This window comes from Capra hircus, chromosome 11 (genome assembly GCF_001704415.2).
Source record: "Capra hircus breed San Clemente chromosome 11, ASM170441v1, whole genome shotgun sequence".
Lineage (NCBI taxonomy): Eukaryota > Metazoa > Chordata > Mammalia > Artiodactyla > Bovidae > Capra > Capra hircus.
In genome coordinates this window covers 69,064,598-69,089,965 of record NC_030818.1, presented here as the reverse complement: position 1 = coordinate 69,089,965, position 25,368 = coordinate 69,064,598, and the positions used below count along the sequence as shown (strand labels likewise).

General features: G+C 36.3%; 1 protein-coding gene across 2 annotated transcripts in view; it reads left to right on the top strand.

Annotated features, from left to right (window-relative positions):
- Nucleotides 1-25,368, top strand: part of LCLAT1 (lysocardiolipin acyltransferase 1) — a 190,526-nt gene that overhangs the window by 69,785 nt on the left and 95,373 nt on the right. Inside the window, exons 2-3 of one of the 2 annotated variants that reach the window (XM_018055477.1) lie at nt 5,149-5,317; nt 12,542-12,740. In XM_018055477.1, coding sequence (XP_017910966.1) covers nt 5,153-5,317; nt 12,542-12,740 — 364 coding nt within the window. In that variant the 5' untranslated portion in view covers nt 5,149-5,152. The remainder of the gene's footprint in view (nt 1-5,148; nt 5,318-12,541; nt 12,741-25,368) is intronic. The other variant, XM_018055478.1, reaches the window with a different exon arrangement.

The following is a 25,368-nucleotide window of genomic DNA, read 5'->3' as shown; positions in this document are numbered from 1 at the left end:
ATAGTCATATTGACACATCTCTTAACTCTTCTGGTTCTCAACTTCATTGCTGTAAATTGAAAAGATTCTCTTAGATGATATCTAAGCTCTTTTAATGAATTTTTTTTCTTTTTTATGACATCAAATGAAAAATAATTCAGTAAATGAAGAAGAAGCATGTCAGATCCTTTGATGTGGACGTGTGGATGTAATGGGAAGTATAACCCTTCAGGGAGTTTAGGGGTGAGTGTCTAAACAGAAGCTAGCTAGCTAATGGCAGAAACAGTTAAAAAGTAGTTACAAGAGACTTTTCAAATCAAGTAGCAACATTGCAGTGATATATTTGGGACAGGGGCTATGAAAGGAAGTAGGGGTTGAAAGTACTGAATTTAGAAGCTCATTTTTATTGATACTATTAGTTTTAAATGCTTTAAGTTAGACTAGAGAGAAGCAGCCTATGGTTAATGCAAAGAGGAGGAGCTGAGCCGCAGTAAAAGCAAAACCAAGGGTGTGTAGGACTTTTCAGAGCATCCTGGGCCCTGTGTGAGCAAATGTTTGGCTGCTGTTTTCCAGTCTTCTTTTTCTCTGCCCTCATTCCCTAAGCCTTGTTCTTAGAAGTTCCGATCTGGAATTTAGCAGAAAGCCAGTTCTTAGCAGATATTTGTTCTATTTGTACTTTGAAGGATTTTGTGTATAACACTGTCAGGTATTGGTAGAGATTTTTAAAATATACCAAGTATACAGAAGGCTTCCCTGGTGGCTCAGAGGTTAAAGTGTCTGCCTGCAATGCGGGAGACCCAGGTTCGATCCCTGGGTTGGGAAGATCCTCTGGAGAAGGAAATGACAGCCCACTCCAGTATTCTTGCCTGGAGAATCCCATGGATGGAGGAGCCTGGTAGGCTACAGTCCATGGGGTCACGAAGAGTCGGACACGACTGAGCGACTTCACTTTCAAGTATACAGATAAACTTGATTCTGCATTAAGGGATTTGACCTGTTTTGTCTGACTGCCATTTTTTAAAGCATCATGACATTTGAAAATCTTTTTCCTGTTGCAGTTCTTTTCAAATATTCAAAGGTCTTGATTGCTGAAATAGTTTTTTTAATGTATAGATTTTAAGGCCATTATTGTTTTCATGGGTTTAATATTTCCAACAGTTTTATTATTCTGAAGCAAACCATATTTTTGCTCAACAGAGTTTAGGTCGTAAAATCAAACATTTGATTATTCATTTTAGACTGCTTGCAACACTTCATTTTAAAACATCAATATTATATTCATCTGGTTATGAGGACCCTCAAAAGTAATCCTCTGGCAAATAATTGAGGCAAGTGATTGAGGAATCTGACTTCTACCTAACCTTTCAGCTCATAAAGACCAATTGCCCAAAGATACTACTTTTAGGTTCTAATGTAAAGAATTAATATTTCTAGACTAAAAAAAAATTCAGTGCACTCTGTAAAACTGCCATCACTTTTAAGCATAGTCACCCTTAGGAAGCTGTTCTGCAGTTCTTAGTCCATGAAGTCTACTTTTTATAGTAAGGGATTAAGAAAAAAAAAAAAAAAAACCTGTGGAATATTTTAAGATTTAATGTTGGATAACATCTTGGAAAAGAAAATAATGTAGTTTTATTTTAAGACTAATAGCCAGGAAAAAAAAAACCCCAAGACTTTTAAAACAGCTTTTTTAGGTAGGGGGAGTGGTGGCAGTCGGACGTTTACTCTTTAAGCATATCTATTTCCTTTTTTAATCGAAGTATAGTTGATACACAATGTTGTGTTAGTTTCTGCTGTACAGCAAAGTGATTCAGTTATACACACATGTATATATACACACATACACATTTTTCCATAGTCTTTTCCTTCATTGCCGGGAGCCAGCGTGAAGGAATTCCACCCGTGACAAGGTCATGCGGCAGAGCTCTGATGGCAAGGCTAATCAGACCTCAGGTTTTCCCCCTGGAATTTCCTGAGCATCCACCCCCCCAAAAATAAGAATCTGCCTGCTTTTCCACTCTTCTAATATTCTCTGGCAAAAGTCAAATCAGGGCTTTAGTCTTATGCATTTGAAAGGGATGTTTCAGTTAAACCCCCTCTGATAACTCTCTAGCTTGCCTAACAGGTTCCCCCGGACCTCTTACAGCTTGTGAATTGCTTACAGCCCCCCCCCAACTGCGAGAGGCACAAAGCTTAAAAGCATCTTAAAGATACAGAGCCTTTTCTAAAGAGTTAAAAATTATATTGGTAGAGGGTTTTCACTGTTGACTCAATGACTGCTGCCAGGCCTCCATATTCTTTATCTTTTAGGCACCTGGGAGGATGTTAATCAATGTAAATGGGATATGGAAAAAGATATATAGTAGTTTTGATGTTAGCAACACTAGACTTTTGAGTTAATTACTTCTTTTGTTACATATCACTGCACTCCTCTTGTGTCCTTGCTATGTAAGAATGTAACTTTATTTAGTGCTTTCTGAGAGTGGCACCAGACTTTGGGAAGATCAACACAAATAAGTCTTCTGACAAATCCTTATCAGAAAAAAGGCTGTAAAATGTTAATTGGCCCTTTTTGGCCAGAAGATGATGTAAATCACCTAAGACTTGTGTATACAATTAGGTATGCAGAGAGAAAAGCCTGGTTTTGATAAGAGTCTGGACTGCTAACACTGCATAATTTTGTATTACCCATTGATCTCCATATTTTATCAAAAGTATAAAAGGCCTTCTGAACAATAGCGGATGGGGCCAGTTGCTGGACTGGTTTCCCTGTGTCTCCTCTTTACTCTAATTTCTGGCTGAATTCCCATCTGGAGCGGGGCGGCTCACCATGTCTACTTACTTGTCCCGGCTTTTAAGATCCACGCGAGGGGGAGCCCAAGGCGGGGCACCCCCCGATATTTAAGTGGGTGCCGGTGGCCCAGCGTAGATGGTGCAAGCTCCTTGTCTGGAACTTTATTGGCCTTCCCCGTAAGACAAGTTATTCATCCTTCTTTCTCCACTTAATTTTCCTGCTACACTATTTCTTCCTAATCTAATCTTATATTTCTATATTAATAAATAAGTTCTCCTCACCGACGCCGTCCCTGCTTCGAATTCCCTGGATCCACTGGGGCTGGACCCCGGCACTTTATGGCTTATAGAGAATATAAACAGGATGGGATGTAATTCCCCCTGTGCTATACAGTTGGTCTTCCCTGATAGCTCAGTTGGTCAAGGATCCACTGGACTCTGTTGTTTACCTTGTGGCACTGCTGATCTCAAACTCCTACCATTTCCCTCCTTCACCTCCTTTCCCTTTGGTAACCATGTTTGTTTTCTATGACTTAAGTCTGTTTCTGTTTCATAAGTTCATTTGTGTCATATTTTAGATCCCATATGCAAGTGATAGCTCACCAGTGTTTGTCTTTCTGTTTCTGATTTACTTAGTATTATAATCTCTGCTGCTGCTGCTGCCACTAAGTTGCTTCAATCGTGTCCGACTCTGTGCAACTCCATAGACAGCAGCCCACCAGGCTCCCCCGTGCCTGGGATTTGCCAGGCAAGAGTACTGGAGTGGGGTGCCATTTCCTTCTCCAATGCATGAAAGTAAAAAGTGAAAGTGAAGTCGCTCAGTTATGTCTGACTCCTAGCGACCTCATGGACTGCAGCCTACCAGGCTCCTCTATCCATGGGATTTGCCAGGCAAGAGTACTGGAGTGGGGCGCCATTGCCTTCTCCAGAATTATAATCTCTAGTTGCATCCATTTTGCTGCAGATGGCCTTTTCATTTTTTCAGAGCCAAATAGCAGTTCATTGTGTATATATACCGCATCTTTTATCTATCAGTGGACATATAAGTTGCTTCCGTGTCTTGGCTATTGCTAATAGCCACTAATAGTGTCTTTTTGGACTATGGATATATGCCCAAGAGTGGGATTGCTGGATCATATGGTAGTGCTTTTGTTTTTTAAGGAACCGCCAGGGACTTCCTTGGTGGTCCAGTAGTCAAGACTCTGCTCACAGTGTTGATCTTTGGTTGGGCACTAAGATCCCATATACTGAGCAGTGCGACCTGACAGAAAAGGGTGCAGGGGGGCTTCATATTGTTTTCTATAATACCTGCACCAATTTACATTCCCACCAACTCTGTAGGAAGGTTCCCTTTCCTCTATACCCTCTCCAGCATCTGTTACTTGCAGACGTTTTGATGATGGCCATTCTGACTGGTGTGGTGGTTCCTCATTGTAGTTTTGATTTGTGTTTCTCTAATAATTAGCAGTGCTGAGTATCTTTTCATGTGCCTTTTGAGCATCTGAAAGTCTTCTTTGAAGAAATATTTATTTAAGTCTTCAGCCCAATTTTTAAATTGGGTTGTGTTTTTGTTACTGAGTTGTATGAGCTGTTTGTACAATTTGGTAATGAAGGCCTCGTCAGTCACATTGTTGGCAAATATTTTCTCCCATTTCATAGGTTTTTTCCACTTTGTTTATGCTTTCCTTTGTGGTGCAAAAACTTGTGAGTTTGATTGGTTCCTATTGCTTTGCCATGGGCGATTGATTGACCTAAGAAAACATTGCTAAGTCATTGAATGTATTGCCTGTGTTCTCTTTTAGGAGTTTTATGGTCTCGTGTCTTAATATGTAAGTCATTTTGAGTTTTTTGTTGTGTATGGTGTTGAGGGTATGTTCTAAATTCATCAGTTAACATGTGGCTGTCTAGTTTTCACAATACTGCTTGCTGAAGAGACTGGCTTTTCTCCATTATATATACCCTCGCCTCCTTTGTCAAAGGCTTTTTTTGTTTCCTGCTTTGGCCTTGCCACACAGCATGTGGGATCTTAGTTCTCCAACTAGGGACCCACCTGTGCCCCTGCAGTAGAGGTATGGCGTTCTAACCACTGGAGCACTAGGGAATTCCTACAAAAGATTAATTGGCCGTAGGTGTGTGGGTTTATTTCTGCTCTTTATTCATTGATCCATAGGTCTGTTTTTCTGGAGTGCATACATTTCTAATGTACTGACAACTTGTTAGACCTGTAGGACAGGTAAGAGGGCGTTCAAACTCATATTCTTTGTCAGAGCCTATTCTTTAGCCCTGTAGTTAAAGATCATTAAATGTATCATTCTGAAATTGAATTTGGGCAGTTGCAGTAATAAAATATATTGATTTTTTTTGTGTGTCTTTCAGAATCATGGTGTCATGGAGAGGGATATACTTTATACTCACTCTGTTTTGGGGAAGCTTTTTTGGAAGCATTTTCATGATGGGTCCCTTTTTACCTTTAATGTTTATAAGCCCATCTTGGTATCGCTGGATCAACAACCGGATTGTGGCAACCTGGCTCACGCTACCTGTGGTAAGTTAGACACACAACAGAGAAAGAGATCGTACGAAAGTAGCCTATCCTATTGATTTGTATTTTGTGAGTCAGATTTAGTCAAATATTATGAGAAACATATTCCTATTACATAAGAGGCACATTAGTTTTTATATTTTCATCTTTAAATGCTAGGGAATGAAGTAATTAATGTGTTTGAAATAGAATATTTTATCTATTTAATAGAATATCTTCCATATTCCTCATGAATTTATTTTCCTTTAGTGAGGTATGCTTTAGTAAAATGCACAAATCTAAAGATGCAGACTGAAGAATTTTTACATTGTTAGTTTTATGTTGCATTTTAGTTTTTATTTCTCTTGTTTGTCTTATTTATTATACATACATGTATCCTTTTTCAAATTTTTTTCCCATTTAAGTTATTACAGAATAGGGAACAGAGTTCCCTGTGCTATACAGTGGGTCCTTGTTGGTTATCTGTTTTAAATATAGTAATGTGTATCTGTCAATCCAAAACTCCCATTTTATCCATCCCCTCAACTTCCCCCTTTAGTAACGACAAGTTTGTTTTCTAGTTTGTGAGTGTGTTTCTGGGTAAGTTCATTTGTATCTTTTTTTTTTTTTTAAAGATTCTGCATATAAGCAATGTCATACGATCTGTGTCTGACTTTCTTCGCGTAGTATGATGATTTCCAGGTCCATCTGTGTTGTTGCAGATGGCATTGTTTCATCACTTGTGATCAGTCAGTTCATATTTTCTATTTCTTACCGTTTCAGTTTTGGGAGACGGTTCCTTTCTAAGCATTTGTCCGTTTCTTCCAGGTTGTCCATTTTATTGGCATATAGTTGCTTATAGCAGTCTCTTATGATGCTTTGATTTCTGTGGTGTCCATTGTAACTTCTTTTTCATATCTGATTTTAGTGGTTTAAATTCTCTCCTCCATTCTTCTTCATGGACTGGCTAAAGGTTTATCAGTTTTGCTTATCTTTTCAAAGAACCAGTTTTTAGTTTCATTGATCTATTGTTTTCTTCATCTCTATTTGATTTATTTTTGCTCTGATCTTTATGATTCCTTTCCTTCCACGATTTTTCTTTGTTCTTCTTTCTCTAGTTGCTTTAGGTGTGACATTAGGTTGTTGGGATTTCTCTTTCCTGAGGTGAGATTGTACTGCTGTAAACTACCCTCATAAAACTGCTTTTGCTGCATCCCATAGGTCTTACATCATCGTGGTTTTTTCATTGGTCAGTCTTTTTGATTTGCTCTTTGATTTCTTCCATAATCCATTTGTTGTTGAGTTAGCCTATTGTTAGGTCTCTACATCTTTGTGTTTTTTACAGTTTTTTTTTTTCCCCCTTATAGTTGATTTCTATTCTTATAGTGTTGTGGTTGGAAAGATGTTTAATATGATTTCAGTTTTCTTAAACTTACTGAGGCTTGTTAGGGACCAAACGACGGGCTCTAGGACCTGAGTCACGTTTACCAAAAAGAGATAGGACGTGCGCTCATCCTGCCTGGCCAGTCATGTAACGCCAGCTACTCCTATAACTGAGACAAAGAACTGCCTGTATATAAGCCGCCATACTCCTTTGTTTGGGGCTCTTGTTGGATTCCGCTGTGCTGGATGAGACTTGGGCCCTAGCACGCTAGAAATAAACTCCCTTCTTGCCTTTGCATTACTGTGGTGGACTTGCTGTCTCTCGGTTGGTTTGGAGATACGGGCTCGGTGCATAACAAGGCTCACTTTGTGGCCCAGCATATGATCAGTCCTGGAGAATATTCCATGTATACTTAAGAAGAATGTATATTCTGCTATTTTTGGATGGGATGTTCAAGAAATATCAGTTGAGTCCATTTCATTTAATGTGTCATTTAAGGCCTGTGATTCCTTATTGAGTCTAAAGCAAACATTTAGAGGTAATTTTTAAAAAATAGCATATGTTGCTACTATACTTCATTTTCTTTAATGTCATCAATTTTCCATAGTGTATGATCTTTTGATTGTAAATCACATGTTTTTGGCTGAATCTCTCTACCAAAACCTTAAAAGTTCAAAGATTTCCATAAGTTAATACATCGGTAACTCATTATAACTGTTATGCTTCCCAGTGTCTAATCAATCTAATTTCTTTGGAGAGCTAATGTAGGCAGAGTGCTTATTCAGATATTAGAGACAGACATTTGGTTTCACTATTGGCCCTCCCACTTTCTAGTAGTTCGAACTTGGCTATTTGGCATCTCTAAATTTCTCTTCCATCATCAGTTAAGGAAAGTTAATACCACCTACCACAGAGTGTTATTGTGATGACTAGATGAGATACTGAATATAGACTTTGCAAAGTAAGCAGTAAATGTTTTCTGCTTTACCAGCTTTAGGGGATAGGCTAAACTGCATTATCAGAGAGAATTCAGAGTGGCTCGAATAAGGCAAAACCTTTACCTTCAAGTCCTGGGTGCCAGGTTAGCTCTGCTCTCTGATATTATGCAAGGACTCAGATTCCTTCCACCCAGCCTGGCATAGCATCTTCTTCTGTATGGTTAAGACTGTTCACTACCCCTTCTTTGCCCTACTCAGCAGGAAGTGAGGAGGGAAGGAAGTCCAGAGCAATAGCCTTGCATTTATACCAGTGAATTACAAGCTGTATATAATCTCTCTCGCTCACCATATAGGTAAGAACAGCTAAAAGCTCTTATAGAATCTGGAAAGTGTTTTGTTTTCTGGATGGCCATGTACACAATTAAAATCTATTACTTTGGAAGAAATGCTGGATTTTATTGGACAAATTAATGGACAGATTTTGCCATTGCTGCTACTACTGCTGTTACAACCAATAGCAACCATACTGTTACAGCAGAATTATGTCACATCTATTTACCTTTGACAACTTCAATTCTGTACCCTAGAATGGGTGAGGGGAGAGAGAAGAGTGAATGAATGAAATCGAGTGGTCTGGTGCTAAATATGATTCTTGTGTTTAAAACCGCATGCAAATCAATAGTTTCATCTGATGGTGGGTTGGAGAAATCTGGTCCAACATTTAGAAAAACTGGCTAAGCTGTACTTACTGATGTGTGCTAGTCTCTTGTAGGTACTTTTGTTTGAGATTTTTAAGGGTAATTTCAGCTACTCCTGACTGTTGCCTTATTACCTGTCTTGAGAACTTATCGTAGAGACAAGATTCAACCACCATTGTAGTGTCAAATTGGTATATATTTGTAAGAACTTCTGCTACCCAACTCTTTCACTCACTGACTTGCTTGCTGGTAATGATATGTCGAGCAGAGTCTTTCAGTTAGAAATCTATAGAAGTTGAATCCCTTGTAGCCAGGTTACAGGAAATCATGTTCTGATTTTGAGAAAGTGAACATCTCTGTTAAAAAAAAATGAAGAAAAACTGTCATGGTGTCTTTATGATTTTTTATTTCATACTTTTGCAAAGTGCTAATGGAATTTCTGCTTTGAAGCAAATAGTACAATAGATCACTTTTTATTCAGAAGGAATTTTAGTTTTGTTTCCCCTGTAGGTATACTTTATTTGAAATACTCTCAGTTAAAAATCATTTTTCACTAAAATTAGGGTAAATGCATTCAGACTAATTATTGCTTCATAAAAATAATCACAAATTATTCTTTTGCATAATCTTTTGTAAGTTTTGCTTGTTCATTAAAATGATTTCATTGGCAAGATTTTTCTTATCTTACTATTTTTAACTGGTACATTTTCTGTTAAATGAGGTTCCACAGTAAAATTGTCTAGAATTTTAGAATTAGATGAGACTTAGAGGTCACCTAGTCTAACTTACCTGTGTGTCCAAGAATCCTTTCCCAAAGTCTGCAAAGTACTTGTAGTCTGCAAAGTAACCATTCATTCTGCTTTGAAAACGTTTTTGTAATGAGAAGTACATGTCTTTGTTCATTTCATTTTTGGATGGTTCTGTTCAACATAATCAATACTGTCAGGTCAAACTTTGTTTGTGCCCAGAGAAATTTTTGCTTCTCAAAATTCTGAGTCTTTCCGACTGTCTGATTGTTAGCTAATTAATTACCAAGATTATGAGAACTACTTGGAGTTCTGTCCTTTCACCATAAATCATGTCCTAGGAATTTAGTGGTCATTTTCTAACTTGCCATCTAGGACACATCTCTTCCCACAGCTTGCTGATTCCATTCCCGTTGTAGAACACAACAAGTATTCAACAAACATAGATGACTGAATATAATTTCTGTCTAGACTGCTGCTCTTAAAAAAGAGGGTCTTGGTCTTTGAGTGACTTGGGATTGTGCATCCTTCAATACCTAAGGATTTGAGGACCTGGGTCTACAGAGCCAAGGCAGACTTGATGATGAGGAATGTCACAGATCTTTCTTACATCAGACTAAGTAAAGATCCACTGGAATGATAAATAGGAGCATGGGCATCATGGCAAAACTGATTCTCTTTGATCATGAGGGTAACCCCTCATCTTTGTTTTCGTATACAGTGGAACACTTGGAGGTAGTAAACAGTGGTATATAAAGGATTCTCAGAAATTCCTCATATATTTCTAATTCTAGGTGAGATCTTTGATCAATTAAATAAAAGTCCTGAGAATTATTACCACTCTTGGTTCAGACACAAAGCATTATAAAATTTTATAAGATTAGTTTCTTACTGCTGAAACTTATCTTCTATGCTAGAAAGAGAACAAATATAAGAATAGTGTCTTTTTTTTAACAGTTTTTGATCTGTATTAGTTGAATTCTGAAATTCTTTATAAGCATTAGAACTTTGTCTCTGTGTAGTGTATTTGTTAGTCTGCTTTTGCAGGACCTGTAAATAATGTTGACTAGATATGTCTTTTCTGGCATTAAAAATGATTAATGTGAACTAGAGCTCTAGGTTGTCCAGAAGGTTATATATTATAACTCTCAAGCACATTCTGATAAGAGTTCTAGATGGCAGGAAAGAGAATACTTTATGATATGCTCCTCAACAAACAGTCTGGGATTTTTTATTTTTGACATTTACTATAATGAAAAGCTAAAGATTGTTTTGGGATCCATAGGAAACACATATCAGAAATTTCACATGTAAGGCTAGAGTTGATGTTTGGGATTTATAGACTTAAGATTTCCATCTCTTTTCTATAGTACAACATGGGCTGTCCCAGGTGGCACAGCTGTAAAGAATCCGCCTGCCAATGTGAAAAACGTGGATTCTCCATGGGGGGTCCCAAAGAGTTGGGCATGACTGAGTGACTGAGCATACAAACTACACAATTAGTAATCAACTTCCTCTTTTGACTCTTAAAGGAAGTGTTCCTGTAGTTTAGTTATTTGCACACTCTGAAAATTATATATTGTATTTGGAATGCAGAGTGGAGCCAATCCAAATTAACCTTGGATGGTGACTTCATACACATCACCTGGGCCAAGACATATAATTCAGTGATTTCATTTTGGTAGTTGACAGCCCTTTACGCCTGTAAGTGGAAAATGGATATTTCTTGCCGTGGGTCCAAGTCTAGAGGACTCCTCCCTGATCTTCTCTATCCTGAAGTCTCTTCTACATTGGAATTTAGCTTTCCAAACTTTTGGGGGAGGGGGTTATAATTATTTGAGTGGTTATGGACACTGTAGAAAGTTTAACAAGAAACACAGGCATTTTTTAGCTACTTTAGCCTAAATGATCATGTTTTACATCTTAACACTCTGACTCTGTACTACTTTGGATATAATAACAAACGTATCTAATCTTTTAGTTTTTAGCTTATATTCTTTTTAACCTGTTTTTTTTCTTGGTCCTATTTGAAGTCCTATTGTTCTTTTGTATGTTTTTTAAAAAGCTCTTTTTGGAAATATAATGAAAAATTAATAAAACATGAAAGCACTTTAATTATTTTATTAAAGTATAAATATCAACCGGGTCAGGAAATAGAAAATTGCCAGCAAACCACCTAGCTTCTCAGTCACAAAACCCTTTTCAACAGAGGGAATATCCTGACTTTTAGTTATTTTGTTGCTCTTCTTTTTAATTTTGCCACCTGTATATTTACCCCTGGGCTTCCCTGGTGGCTCAGTGGTAAAGAGTCTGCCTACCATTGCAGCAGACACGGGTTCAGTCCCTGGGTCAGGAAGATCCCCTAGAGAAGGAAATGACAGCCGCACTCCAGTATCTTGCCTGGAAAATCCCAGGTACAGAGAAGCCCGGTGGGCTGCGGTCCATGGGGTCACAAAGAGTTGGACGCAACTGAGCATGAACTGAGCATGCAAACATATTTACCCCTGGAATATCGTAGTTACTGTTTGTTTTAGAAAGTTTTACATATGGACAATTATTATATTCTTGTTTTGTTTCTCAACATTATGCTTGTATATTGTCCATGTTGCTACTGATACCCATAGTTCATTTATTTTCACTGTTGTATTATATCCTGTTGTATGACTAGACCACAGTTTGCTTATTTGCTACATTTTGATCAAAGTTTTCTTAATATTGCCAAAGAGAACTTTTTATTTTCTTTTCTCTGCCATGGACCAGTTTTCTTTCCCTAAGTTTATTCTTGGAAATTATTCAGAAATTTAAATGGGCATTGCAGTGAGTAATCAGGGCTTCTTAATATCTGTTATTGTTCTTTCAAGAACCTCAGTCTATAACTTATTCTAAATATTTCATATATAATTTATGTCTCTCCATCAGTAAAGTTAATTAAGTAAATTCAGCAAATATTTGAGCATCTCCTATGTGTCAAGCACTGTGGCTGCAGTACTTTAGTAAACATACATTGCTTATATATTTAAAAAATAAACAAATACATACATTTGTTTAAAAGAAACCATAGTACAAAGAGGTATAAAATGAAAATTTTGACTGTTCCTTCAGTCATACATCCAGCATTACATTTCTTGGCTATTCTTTTATTTAAAAATGTAATAATCTTCTATATCTGTAGACTTAAAAAATTACACAGTGGAGATCTTGTTGTATGCCTTTTGTACTTTTCATCTTAATAATTTATCTTGAAGATTTCATTGAAAGTTAGTATTTTTAAGTTAGGGAACTGCTGGAAGCTTAAATTAATAGAACTGAAAATACAAACAGTACTTTGTTCCAGATTAATTTATTATAGAAGCAAGAATAATGGGGGGAAATATGCTTTTGACTTATTAGAAATCAGATTTATTTATAGGACATGATAAACTTTTACCTATGGGAAATCATAACTTTAAATTGTTAAATATCTATGTGGTTTTTTTCTGTAGGCGTTGCTGGAGACCATGCTTGGTGTGAAAGTGGTTATAACAGGTGATGCATTTGTTCCTGGAGAAAGAAGTGTCATTATCATGAATCATCGGACAAGAATGGACTGGATGTTCCTATGGAATTGTCTGATGAGATATAGCTACCTCAGATTACAGAAAATTTGTCTCAAAGCCAGTCTCAAAAGTGTTCCTGGATTTGGTAGGTTTACATAAATTCTTTTAAGTTGTTCATTTATTTTATATGTGATGTACTCAAAAACTACAGAATAACTTACTAAAGCCATTTCCATTTTTTTCCCCTCCCTAGCCAAAAACAGATCACCAGTTTTTCTTTTTCCTTAGGGGATAATAGATTATTTTCATCTCTTTCTTGGAAACGTCTTATGTTGAAAGAGAATAAACTATTCTTAAGGAAGTATATATGGTCCCAGAAGGACAAAAATTTGAAGGATATGAATTAATAGTTCAGTAACTTATTTCATGCCATGCTTATGGTAATTTAGACCAGAAACTGGTCTGTGCTGATAAGATACTTGAAAGGACCTGATTCCCTCACATTTGTCTAATAAATAGTAATGAATACCCTTTGGTTCCAAGAAGCATACCAGGTGCCATTGTTTTCTGAACTTACCTAATCTATCATTTTTAAATTCCTAGAAATGTTTACTTTCCATAGTTAGAATTGCAACGTGTTCATTGAGTAGTGGATAAGTATGGATTTTTCAGCATTGCTTAATTGCCCTTCTCTCAATGTGAAGAAGGGGTAAGGAACAGACAAAAATGTATTCAAACCTATTGTTCACATATGAGTGAATGAAGCACCCACTAAATTCCCTGACAGCCTCATCCATTACATCTGTACTTCTTTGGTTTCCTATGTAATATTTCTCATTTGAATTCTTTGCTCTCTAAACCATGTCCCTGTCAACAGTGTACTGAAACTGTGTAGGATTTTTACAGCAAAGGGCAGGCATTGTTCTCAGGACAGACTGGTAAGAAATATTGCCTGTTTGTGTTTTACTTGTCTTCATGCTTATAGTTTTGTCTTTGTCACATAACAGTATTATAGTGTCAGTATAGTCAGACTATTTAACTCATTATTGACCCAGGAGATTTTCACAGAAACTAAATGCCCATGGCTGGCAATTTGTTATGTAAAGAAATATTGAAACATCTCCAATCAATAACATTTGGTAACAAAAGACATATTAATACATCTCTGTTCAATAATACATTAAATGTCAACTTTCCCTCGAGCAAACATCTCCGTAGAACCAGCAGAAAGCTGCAACATTTTATAACATAGCGCCAAAATTCATATAACAGCCTATCCACAGTACCTTATTGGTGGAAGCTGTCACTGTTCTTAAAGAGACTAGGGGAGGAAGCATACACATCACCTCTTGATGGCAGAAATGTCAAAGATTTTTCAGTGTTTTAAAAACTGCCACATTCATCAAGAATGATAATGTCTTGTTTATAATTCCTTATTCTACATAAATATATTAACAGAATATTAATATTATGTGAATGAGCTTGAAAATGTATGTGAAATTAACAAGTGACATTGAGAAAAATACAAATGAAAAAGAAAAAATTAAAACAGCTTTGTGTTTAATAGATTGAATCCATAATAAAAGCCTTCCCAGAATAGTTTTTGGAGGACAGTAGCAGCTGCCTGATTTTCCTTATCCTTTAAAAAAAAAAAAAATCATCCAATCAACAAACAGAGGAAATACAACCACATATCACCCATCTCTTCAGCATGATCAGGAGACAAAGACGGCATGTAGAAGGTATGGTATTAAGTAGAGAAATAAAAAGTCTAAAAGAGTTCTCCCATCCATCACTGCAAACCTTTGGGTTCTAAGAGTGAAGAAAGGCTTAAGAGTAAAGGCATTGACAACTTAGAAGAAGCACAGACAAAAGCATCCCCAGCAAGATTCCAGTCTAATGCTGAATGCCCAAATACCAACTGAACACGGGTCAGGACATAGTAGCTCATAGCACAAAATATAGGAAAGTGATTAGAAGGAGAGTGAGACCTGAAGATGCCTCAGAGAAGCATTGCTTCTGAGGGGGAATCAGATATATAGAGATGGGGTAAACTTCCCTTGGAAGTGTGGCAGTGAAGGAAAAGGAAATTGAAGATCTGGCAGGAATAAAAAGAGAAACATGAAATAAAAATCTTTGCTCACCCCATGCAAATTATGCTCACCCCAAACTCCATAACCATAAAAAAAAGTAGAGGGGAGAACTGAAAAACCAAAAAGTCAAAAAATGTACACCATAACACAGCACTCTAAATTGAATGAATTATTAAATAAGCATTTGACGATTTTGTTTAAAAAAAAAAAAACTTGAGAAATACAATGAATAGTAATGGACAAGAAAATTAGAAATATGTCAACTGAATTCAAGCAAAAAGAAAAGATTAAAAAGCAAAATCAGAAATAGTGAATTATGAAATACCCAAGAGGAAACAGAGTAAAATGACTCAGTGGTGAAAAGCTGGAAGCATGTCCTCTAAGATCAGGAACAAAACAAGGGTGTCCACCCTCACCTCTTTCTTTTGGCCATGCCAGGCAGCTTGCAGGATCTTGATTCCCTGTCCAGGGATTTGAACCTGGCAGTGAAAATGCTGAATCCTAACTACTGGACCTCCATGGAATTCCCATACTCTTGCCACTTCTATTCAACATAGTTTTGAATGTCCTAGCCACGACAGTCAAACAAGTAAATAAAAGGAATCAGAACTGGAAAAGAAGTAGTAAAACTGTCACCCTTTGCAGACGATATGATACTACATAAAGAAAAAAATCCTAAAGATGCTACCAGAAAACCACTAGAGCTCATCGGTGAATTTGGTAAGGTTGCAGGTTACAAAGTTAATACACAGAAGTCTCTTGAATTTCTACGTATAACAACAAAAGATCAGAAAGAAAAATTAACGAAACAATTCCATTTATCATCATATGAGAATACTAAGTACCTAGAAATAAGCCTATTTAATGAGGCAAAGGATTTGTACTCTGAAAAGCGCAAGATGCTGATGAAAGGAAGCAAAGATGACACAAACAGATGGAAAGATATACCATGTTCTTGAACTGGAAGAATCAGTATTGTCAAAATGACTGTTCTACCCAAGGTAATCTACAGATTCAATGCAGTTCCAATGGCATTTACCACAGAACTAGAACAAAAATGTTTTATATCTGTATGGATATACACAGGACCTCGAACAGCCAAAGCAATCTGAGGAAGAAAAACAGATGGAGGAGTCAGGCTCCCTTACCTCGGAATATACCGCAAAGCTACAAAAACAGAAATATAAATCAGCGGAACAGGATAGAAAGCCTAGAAATAATCCCACACAGCTATGGTCAATTAATCAACGGCAAAGGAGGTAAGACTACACAATGAAGGAAAGACAGTCTCTTCGATAATCAGTGCTGAGGAAACTGAACAGCTACATGTAAAAGAATGAAATTAGAACATTCTCTTAACACCATACACAAAAATAAACTTAAGATGGATCGAAAACCTAAATGTAAGGCCAGACACTATAAAATTCTTATAGGAAAATATAGAAAGAACACTCTTTGACATAACTTGCAGCAGTATCTTTTTCAGTCCATCTCCTATTACTGAAAATTTTAAAAGCTAAATGAAACCTCATTAAACATTTTTTGCATAGCAAAGAAACCCATAAACAAAAAGACAGCCCATAGAATGGGAGAAAATATTTGCAAAGGAAGTCACCAACAAGATTAACCTCAAAAATATACAGTTTATATAGCTCCATGTCAAAATAAAACAACCCAATCAAAAAAAAAAAAAGGCAGAAGATCTAAACAGACATTTCTCCAAAGAAGACATGTAGATGGTGAAGAGGCACATGAAAAGATGTTCAACATCACTAATTATTAGAGAAATGCAAATCACAACTGCAATGAGGTATTACTTGACACCTGTCAGAATGGCCATCATCAAAAACTCTACAAACAATAAATGCTGAAGAGACTAGAGAAAAGGGAACCCTTCTGTACTGTTGGTGGGAATGTGAATTGGTACAACCACTATGGAGAACAGTATAGAGGTGCTTAAAGAACTAAAAATAGAACTTCAATGTGATCCAGCAGTTCCACTCTTTGGCATGTATCTAGAGAAGACCATAATCCGAAAAGATACATGCACCCCACTGTTCACTGCACCACTATATATAATAGCTAAGACATGGAAGCAACTTAAATGTCCATCAACAGAAGAATGAATGAAGAAGTGGTGCATATATAAAATGGAGTATTACTCAGACATAAAAAATAATGAAATAATGCCATTTGCAGCAACATGGATGGACCCAGAGATTATCATACTCTGAATTACTTCAGAGAAATACAAATGTCATATCACTTATATGTGGAATCTAATATTTTTTTAAAAGATAAAATGAACTTATTTACATAACAGAAACAGACTTACAGATATCAAAAACAAACTTATGGTTACCAGAGGGGAAATGTGGGAGGCAGGGCAGAATAAATCAGGAGCTTTGGATTAACATATACAAACTATATAAGACAACTACAAGGACCTCCTTTAGCACAGAGAACTCTGTTTGTTTAATATTTTGTGATAACCTACATGAGACAAGAATCTGAAAAAGAATGAGCATGGATATAACTGAATCACTTTGCTGCACACCTGAAACTAATAACAACATTGTAAATAAACTATACTCCAACAAAATTTTTTAAAAAGAATGGAAAGGAGGAACAAGAAAAAAAATGTCAGAGGAAGTAGTTGAAATGAAAGATAGTCATAGTTATTCTAACAGCTATATAACTGGAGCCTCTAAAGAGTCAGTCAAAACAGTGTAGCTTAAGTATTACAAGGGTTATATTTAAAAGTATTACCAAGAGAAATCTTGGGCATAAAAGATGACTAGAGAGGCACTTCCAGCATGACAGCGTGAGGAGCTCTCCATACCCACTCCCCAGTGAAACTGGAAAATCTAGAGTAGCAGTCATTTAAAGTCTCTGGAAATGGTCTGAAAGGCATAAAGAAAATGAAAATACATTTATTCAAGAAAATTTAAACCATGATTTGTCAAGAACAACGAGAATCTGTGTTTTTTAAAACAAGACACACTCATTTTCTCCCACCTCCCAGTTCAGCCTGACAGAAACTCTGTCCCATACTGGTGCAGCCAAGAACACAGGGTGACCCACAATCAGGAGAAATCTGAGCTTCTCCCTCAGGAGTATAGGATTTGAACCTCACATTTAGCTCCCCAATTTTAACACTGACACCTGAGAGAGGAGTCTTCAAAACATCTAACTTTGAAAACCAATAGTTTTACATCTGTGAGTCTCATATAGGATAAATAGGAAACTAAACCTATATAAAATAGGATAGTGAAATAATTTTTAAAGGGCTCTTGCATACTTGTGTTCCTGTACTCCCGGATCCAGTGCAAAGGCAGCTGAATAGAAAGCACCCAGTCTTGCTGTGAAAGAGGGACTATCTGTGAAAGATTTGCTTGTCTTCCTTGCTGTAGCCAGAGGGGCAGGGTTCTAATAAAACACACTTCTAAGGGCACTGTAATCCTCTCCAGAGACCTTGGAGGGTGGTCACCAGTGTCTCTGAGAAGGGAGCTTATATACTTGTCTGGCACTCTGACTTTATGGCTGTTACCCAGAGAATACATCCCTTGGGAGTCTGGCTCTTGTAACCAGAGGTTTGTGTTCAGTGATGGGGGTGGGGACAGTGGGATGGTAGCAACCAAAGAAGAAACAATTCTTAGCTAACCATTGCTCTAGGGCTCAGTGTGAAGGGATCAGGCAGAAAAGCCCATCTCCAGGTCTTCTCCTAAAAGGAGAGAAGTATATTTGCATAATTTAAAAGCTGCTGTCTGAGGGTGTGACCTCCAGTTGGCCTGAATCAAGGTGTTGACATCCTCTCTATTGGCACATCTGTCCTCAACTACTGGGAGCCACTAAGAATAGAGTAGGTAGGCTGCTTGGACAATCACAGAAGGTGAGACAACCAAGAACTAGAGTATGGTTGAATGGTTCATCTCCTACACGAGGACACTCCTTCAAGATTGAGAGGGGTAGGTGTTTTATCTAATGCATAAATATGAACACAGTCAAGGAAAATGAAGAGACAGAGGAATATATTCCAAATGACAGAACAAAATAAAACCTTAGAAAAAGACCTAAATGAACTGGAGAGGAGTGATTTACCTGGTGGTAAAAAGTTCAAAACAGTAGTCCTAGAGATGCTCACTGAGCTCAGGAGAACAATACATGAGAAGTTTAACAGAGATAGAAGATATGAGAAAGAACTCACAGTGCTGGAGAACTCAGTAACCAAACTGAAAACATAGGAGTGTAACAGTTTAGATAAAGCAGCAGAAAAGGTCAGTGAACTTGAAGATGGAGCCATACAATTTTCCAATCAAGGCAGCAAACAGAAAAAATGAAAGATTGAAAATAACTTAAGGGAACTATCCCTGGAGATTCCCATGGACAGCCCTAGCAGGCTACAGTTTATGTGGTTGCAAAGAGTCAGACACAGCTGAGCAACTAACACTATTACTTCTACTAAGGGAATTATGGGAAATATCAAGAAGCCTTGCATTTGCATTACAGGGGTCCCAGAAGGAGAAGAGAAAAGGGAAAGGGCAGAAAACTTATTTGAAGAAACAGTGGCTAAAAACTGCCCCAACCTGGGGAAGGAAACAGTTCCAAAGAAGATGAACTTAACGTCAAAAAGATAACTCATGTCAAGACACATAATTAAAGTGTTGAAATCCAAAGACATGGAGAGAATTTTAAAAGCATCAAGTGCAAAACATGTTATGTACAAGGGAATTCCCATAAGATCATCAGCTTATTTTTCAGAAGCACCTTTGCACACCAGAAGGGAGTGACATGCTATATTCAAAGTGCTGAAATTTTAAAACTGCCAAACAAGAAGACTGTATCTGACAAAGTTATCTCCTTCAGAATTGAAGGAGAGATACAGATAAGCAAAAGCTCAAGGAGTCCGTCACCTCTAGACTGGCCTTACAAAGAAATGTTAAAGGGACTTCTTTAGGCTGAAAAGAAAAGGTGCTAATTAGTACTGGGAGACAATAAATATCCTTGGTAAATACAAATATATAGTAAAATTTAGAATAATCTAATGTAAGGTTTGTGAGTTAACTACTTCTAAAGCTAAAATAAATTTTAAGACAGAAGTATTAACAATAATTGTAACTACAGTAATTAAGGGATACAGAAGATAAAATGATGTAAGTTGTGACATCAGAAACAAAATATGGAGTAGTAAAAATGTATAGCCTTAGAATGTGTTCCAAATTAAGTTGTTATTAACTTAAAACAATATTATTTTATGTCTCATAGTAACCATAAAGCAAAAATCTATAGTGGATGCACAAATGATCGAGAATAAGGAATCTAAGCCCACCACTACTGAAAATCACAAAGGAATAAAGCAAGAGGGAGGTGGCAGTGGGGTTCAGAATGGGGAACATGTATACACCTGTGGCGGATTCATGTTGATGTATGGCAAAACCAATACAATATTGTAAAGTAATTAGCCTCCAATTAAAATAAATAAATTTAAATTTTAAAAAAAAGGAATGAAGCAAGAGAGAAAGAAAGGAACAAAAGAATTCTAAAAGAGCCACAAAGCAACCAATTGGCAGTAAGAACATAGCTATCAGTAATTAAAAGATAATCCATGCAGCAGAAATAAAAAGAAAGCTGAGTTAGCTGGATTTCATATCAGACAAAACAGACTTTAAGACAGTCTTTGATAAAAGACAGGGTCATTACATAATGATGAAGGGGTCAGTCCAACGACAGGATGTAACATATGTAAATATTTATGGATCCAACATAGGAACACCTAAATATATAAAAAAATATTAACAGACCTAAGTGAGAAATAGCAGTAATCAATAGTAGATGACTTTCATCAATGGGTGGTCATCCAGACAGGAAATTAATAAGGAAACATTGGCCATAAGTCCAATTGGTCTAGTATAGTTTATAATAGACACATAAAACATTCCAAATTCCATGGACTGTGCAGTCCATGGGTCACAAAGAGTCAGACACGACTGAGCGACTTCCACGCACACACACCATTCAAAAGCAATAAAATAACACACTTCTCTCATTTTCCCATGGAATATTCTCCGCAATAGATCATATGTTAGGCTGCAAAACAAGTTTTATTACATTGAAGAAGATTGAAATCACGTCAAAACAAGTTTTATTACATTTAAGAAGATTGAAATCACGTCAAGGAAACTTTCAATCATAGTGTTATGAAACTAGAAATAAATTATTTGAATTTTTCCAGTTATTTTCTTATATGTGGAAATTAAATAACGTGCTGCTGAATAACCTATGGGTCAAAGAAGAAATCAAAAGAGAAATTTAAAAATACCTTGAAACAAATGGAAATACAACACACCAAAACTTATGGGATGCATTAAAAAGTAACTCTAAGAGGGGAATTCAATAAACAACCTATCTTTACACCTCAGGGGATTAGGGGAAAAAAAAGACCAAATGAAGCCCAAAGTTAGAAGGAAGGAAATAAGTTAGAAGGCAGGAAAGAAAGAAATGGAAGAAGGACTAAAAAGACAACAAAAAAGATCAGTAAAATTAAGTTGGTCTTTTGAAAAGACAAAATTGACAAAGCTTTAGCTAGAGAGGACACAAATAAATCAGAAATGAAAGCGAATAGGTACATCTGATACCACAGAAATACAAGAAATCATGAGAGACTGCTATAAATAATTATTATATGTCAATAAGTTGGACAAGCTAAAAGAAATGGATGAACTCCTAGAAACATATGACTTAGTGAGACTGAATCAAAGAAACAGAAAGACTGAACAGAGACACTACTAGTAAGGAGATTGAATCAGTAATCATAAACCCCCCAACAAACAGAAGTCTAGATGACTTCAGTAGTGAATTCCTACCTAATATTTAAAAAAAAATAATGCTAATCCTTCTCAATCTCTTCCAAAAAATTAGAAGAGAAGGGAACACGTCTAAAGTCATTTTATGATGCCAGCGTTACCTCAATACCAAAACCGAAGATGCCACAAAAGAAAATTATAGGCCAGTATCCCCAGTGAACATAGATGTAAAATTCCTGGACAAAATATTAGCAAACAAAATTCAGCAATACACTAAAAGGATAATGCATTATGATCAAGTGAAATTTATCCTAGGGATGCAAAAATGATTTGACATCTGTAAATCAGTCAGTGAGATATACCACACTGGCAAAAGGAAGGATAAAAATTATCTTATCATCTCCATACATGCAATAGAGGCAATAACAAGAAAAATATTTGTCAAAATTTAACATACATCAGTGACTAAAACTCCCAATATGACGGGTATAGAAGAAATGTATTTCAGTGTATTAAAGGCCATCGATGACAAGCTCATAGTCATCAGACTTAATAGTAATGAAAACTTCTAAGTTAAGGAATAAGACAAGGATGCCCATACTATCCATTTTTATTCAACATTATATTGGAAGTTCTAGCCAGAACAATTAGGCAAAATTAGCATCCAGAATGGAAAAAAGTAAAACCATCACTATTTGCAAATATCATATTACATATAGAAAACTCTTAAGACTCCCACAAAAACTGTTAGGATACGTGAATTCATTGGGGTTGCACAATACAGAATTAATACACAAAAATCTGTCGCATCGCTATGTGCTAATAACAAACTAATCAGAAAGAGAAACTAAGAATATAACCCCATTTACAATTCCATCAAAGAGTAAAGTAGGAATAAATTTAACCAAGAAGGTGAAATACCGAAAATTATACAATATTGATGAAAGAAGTTGAAGAAGACAAATAAGTGTAAGGATATTTTATGCTGTGGATTGAAAGCATGGTTTTCAGTTTGAAATTGTTTCAAAACCAATTTCATAGTTTTCATAGCTGGCATTTTTTGACAGAAATATAACGAACAGTCCTAAAGTTTGTATGAAACTGCAAAGGCTCAGAATAGCCAAAGCAATCTTGAGAAAGAAGAACAAAGCTACAGGTATAACATTCCCTGATTTTAGGCTATACTATAGAACTAGAGTAATCAGAACAGTATGGCATTGGCATATAAACAGACAAATAGATCAATACAACAGAATACTGCCCAGAAATAAACCCACACGTATATGGTCAATTAATTTATGACACAAGAACCAAGAGTATACAGTAAAGAAGGGATAGTCTTTTCAATAAAAAGTATTGTGAAAACTGGACTACTATCTACACCATATACAAAAACTAACTCAAAATGGAATAAAGACTTGAACATAAGGCCTGAAACCTTAAAGGTCCTGGAATGAAAAATAGGTGGCAAGCTCCTAGACATTATTCTTGGTGATGATTTTTTGGATTTGGTACCAAAAGCAAAGGAAACAAAAGCAAAAATAAGTTGTACTACCTCAGACTGAAAATCTTCAGCACAAGAAAGGAAACCATCCACAAAATAAATAGGCAGCCTCTGGAATGGGAGAAAAATATTTGCAAATCATATTATCTGACAAAGGGTCAATATTCAAAATATATGAAGAACTCACAGAACTCAATAACAAAATAACAGTTCAATTAAGAAATGGGCACAGAACATAAATGGACATTTTCCCAAAGAGATGTACAGATGGCCAACAGGTACATGAAAATGTGTTCAACAGCACTAATCATCTGGGAGATGCAAATCAAAAGCCATGAGATACCACATCACACTTGTTACAAGGGCTGCAGTCAAAAAACAGAAATAGTAAGTGTTGGGAGGATGTAGAGAAAAAGGAACCTTGGTGCACTGTGGATAGGAATGTACATTGATACATACATGGTGGAAAACTATACAGATTTAAAATGGCACTACCATATGATCCAGCAATTCTACTTCTGGATATTTATTGGAAGAAATCAAACACACTAACTTGAAAAGATATCTGCATCCCATGATTATTGCAATGTTATTTACAATAACCAAGAGATGGAAACAACTTGTGTCCATTGGTAGATGAATGGATAAAGAAAATGGTAAATATAGACAGTGGCATATATTATTCAGATATAGAAAAGGATATTCTGTAATTTGTATCACCTGGATAGACTTTGAGGGCATCATGCTAAGTATAAAGATAGAGAATTCCATGTGATCTCACTTACATGTGCAGTCCCCCCAAATAAAACAACGCAAACCCAAAAGAACCTGAACTGAAAATAGAGAATGGATGGTGGTTGTTAGAGGCTAGGATTTGGGGATGGGCAAAATGGGTGAGGTTGGTAAGAAGGCACAAACTTCCAGTCATAATATAAATAAGTTATGAGGATGTAATGTATAGCATGGTGACTGTAGTTAATAATATTCTACTGTATGTTTGAAAGTTTCTGAGAATAGATGTTAAAAATTCTGGTCTTTAGAAAAAAATCTGTAACTACATGCGGTTATAGATGTTAACTTAGACCTACTATGTCATCATTCTGTGAGTATACATATGTGGAATCATTTTGTTGAACACCTAAAACTGTTATGCCTAATGTTATTTGCCTCTTATATCTCAATTTAACAAAGAAGTAATACAGCTTTATTGGGTGATTGTAAATATTAAATTAAATGCCAGTACAGTATTGCTGCTGCCTTTTATTTCTGTAGTTCCTTTTGGGACATCTACACTCTCACCTTTTGCATTACAGAGATCTGTATCAGACCTCTGATTTTTCCAGTGTCTCACAGACCCACATTCTGTTTTCCTGACCGCCTAATTTTTACTTCCTCCTGCTCTACAGTGGTATAGTCATTTTTAAACTGTCTCTTGTTAAACTGTCATTGTTAAACTGTCTCTTCTCATTTTGAGCTCGTATGTATTTTGTTCTTAGCTATCCCATTTTCTTATCCGCAAAGTTACAAGCTTCTTATAGCGTGTCTTTCATATTGTGGGTCCATAAAGTGTATGTAGACTTGATAGGATTTCCTGAAAAGGCAAACCATTAATGAGAACAGATTTTGGATCAAAGAAAACCCAATTTTAGAATCTTTAAAGTGAATAAGTGCAAAGTAAATTAAGCAAGGCAAAAGTGTAAGCAGGAAAAATAAAACAGAGTGTGTCTGCAAATGGAGTATTAAGGTTGGACTTTGCAGGAGGAAATGAAAAAAAAGAAAGAATGGATGTGTCTCACTGGTGAGCTCCATCCTGCTTCAGACTTTGCTAGACTTAGCTTGTTGACAATTGCCATGACCTTAGAGTGTATTTAATGTTGCTATTTATAATCATTTCTAAATAAATGTTTGCTTACCAGAGTTTGGAATATAATCATCTGGTTCTTTTAGTTCATTTACAAATGACTAAAGGGAAGTGAAAATATCTGTAGTATCCATTTGGAGAAGGGATGAGAATTTAGAATTTGGAAATTTTTTCTTAAAGTATGTAAGTAACAGACGTTATGTAAGAGATCATTAAGACTGTTTAGATTCCAGTGAAGTAGTGAAGAGTTTTGGTAAGCTAAGTAAACAGTTTAGAGTCTCCTAAGTTACGTGAAATTAGATTTCAAAGAAAAATCTCAGATAGTTAGATTTCAACTGTCTGTAATGGTGATTTAGACCTAGATTTTCACTTTTAGATAACTTCATAACTACTTAGTAACAGTGAGGGAAATACTAAACCCAAAGGTGTCATAAAAAGTCCATTTGCCTGGTGTTTTTGTACCAAGAAATTCATGTGCCATTTGGCCCACCTAGCTCACGGCTCCTTGGGTT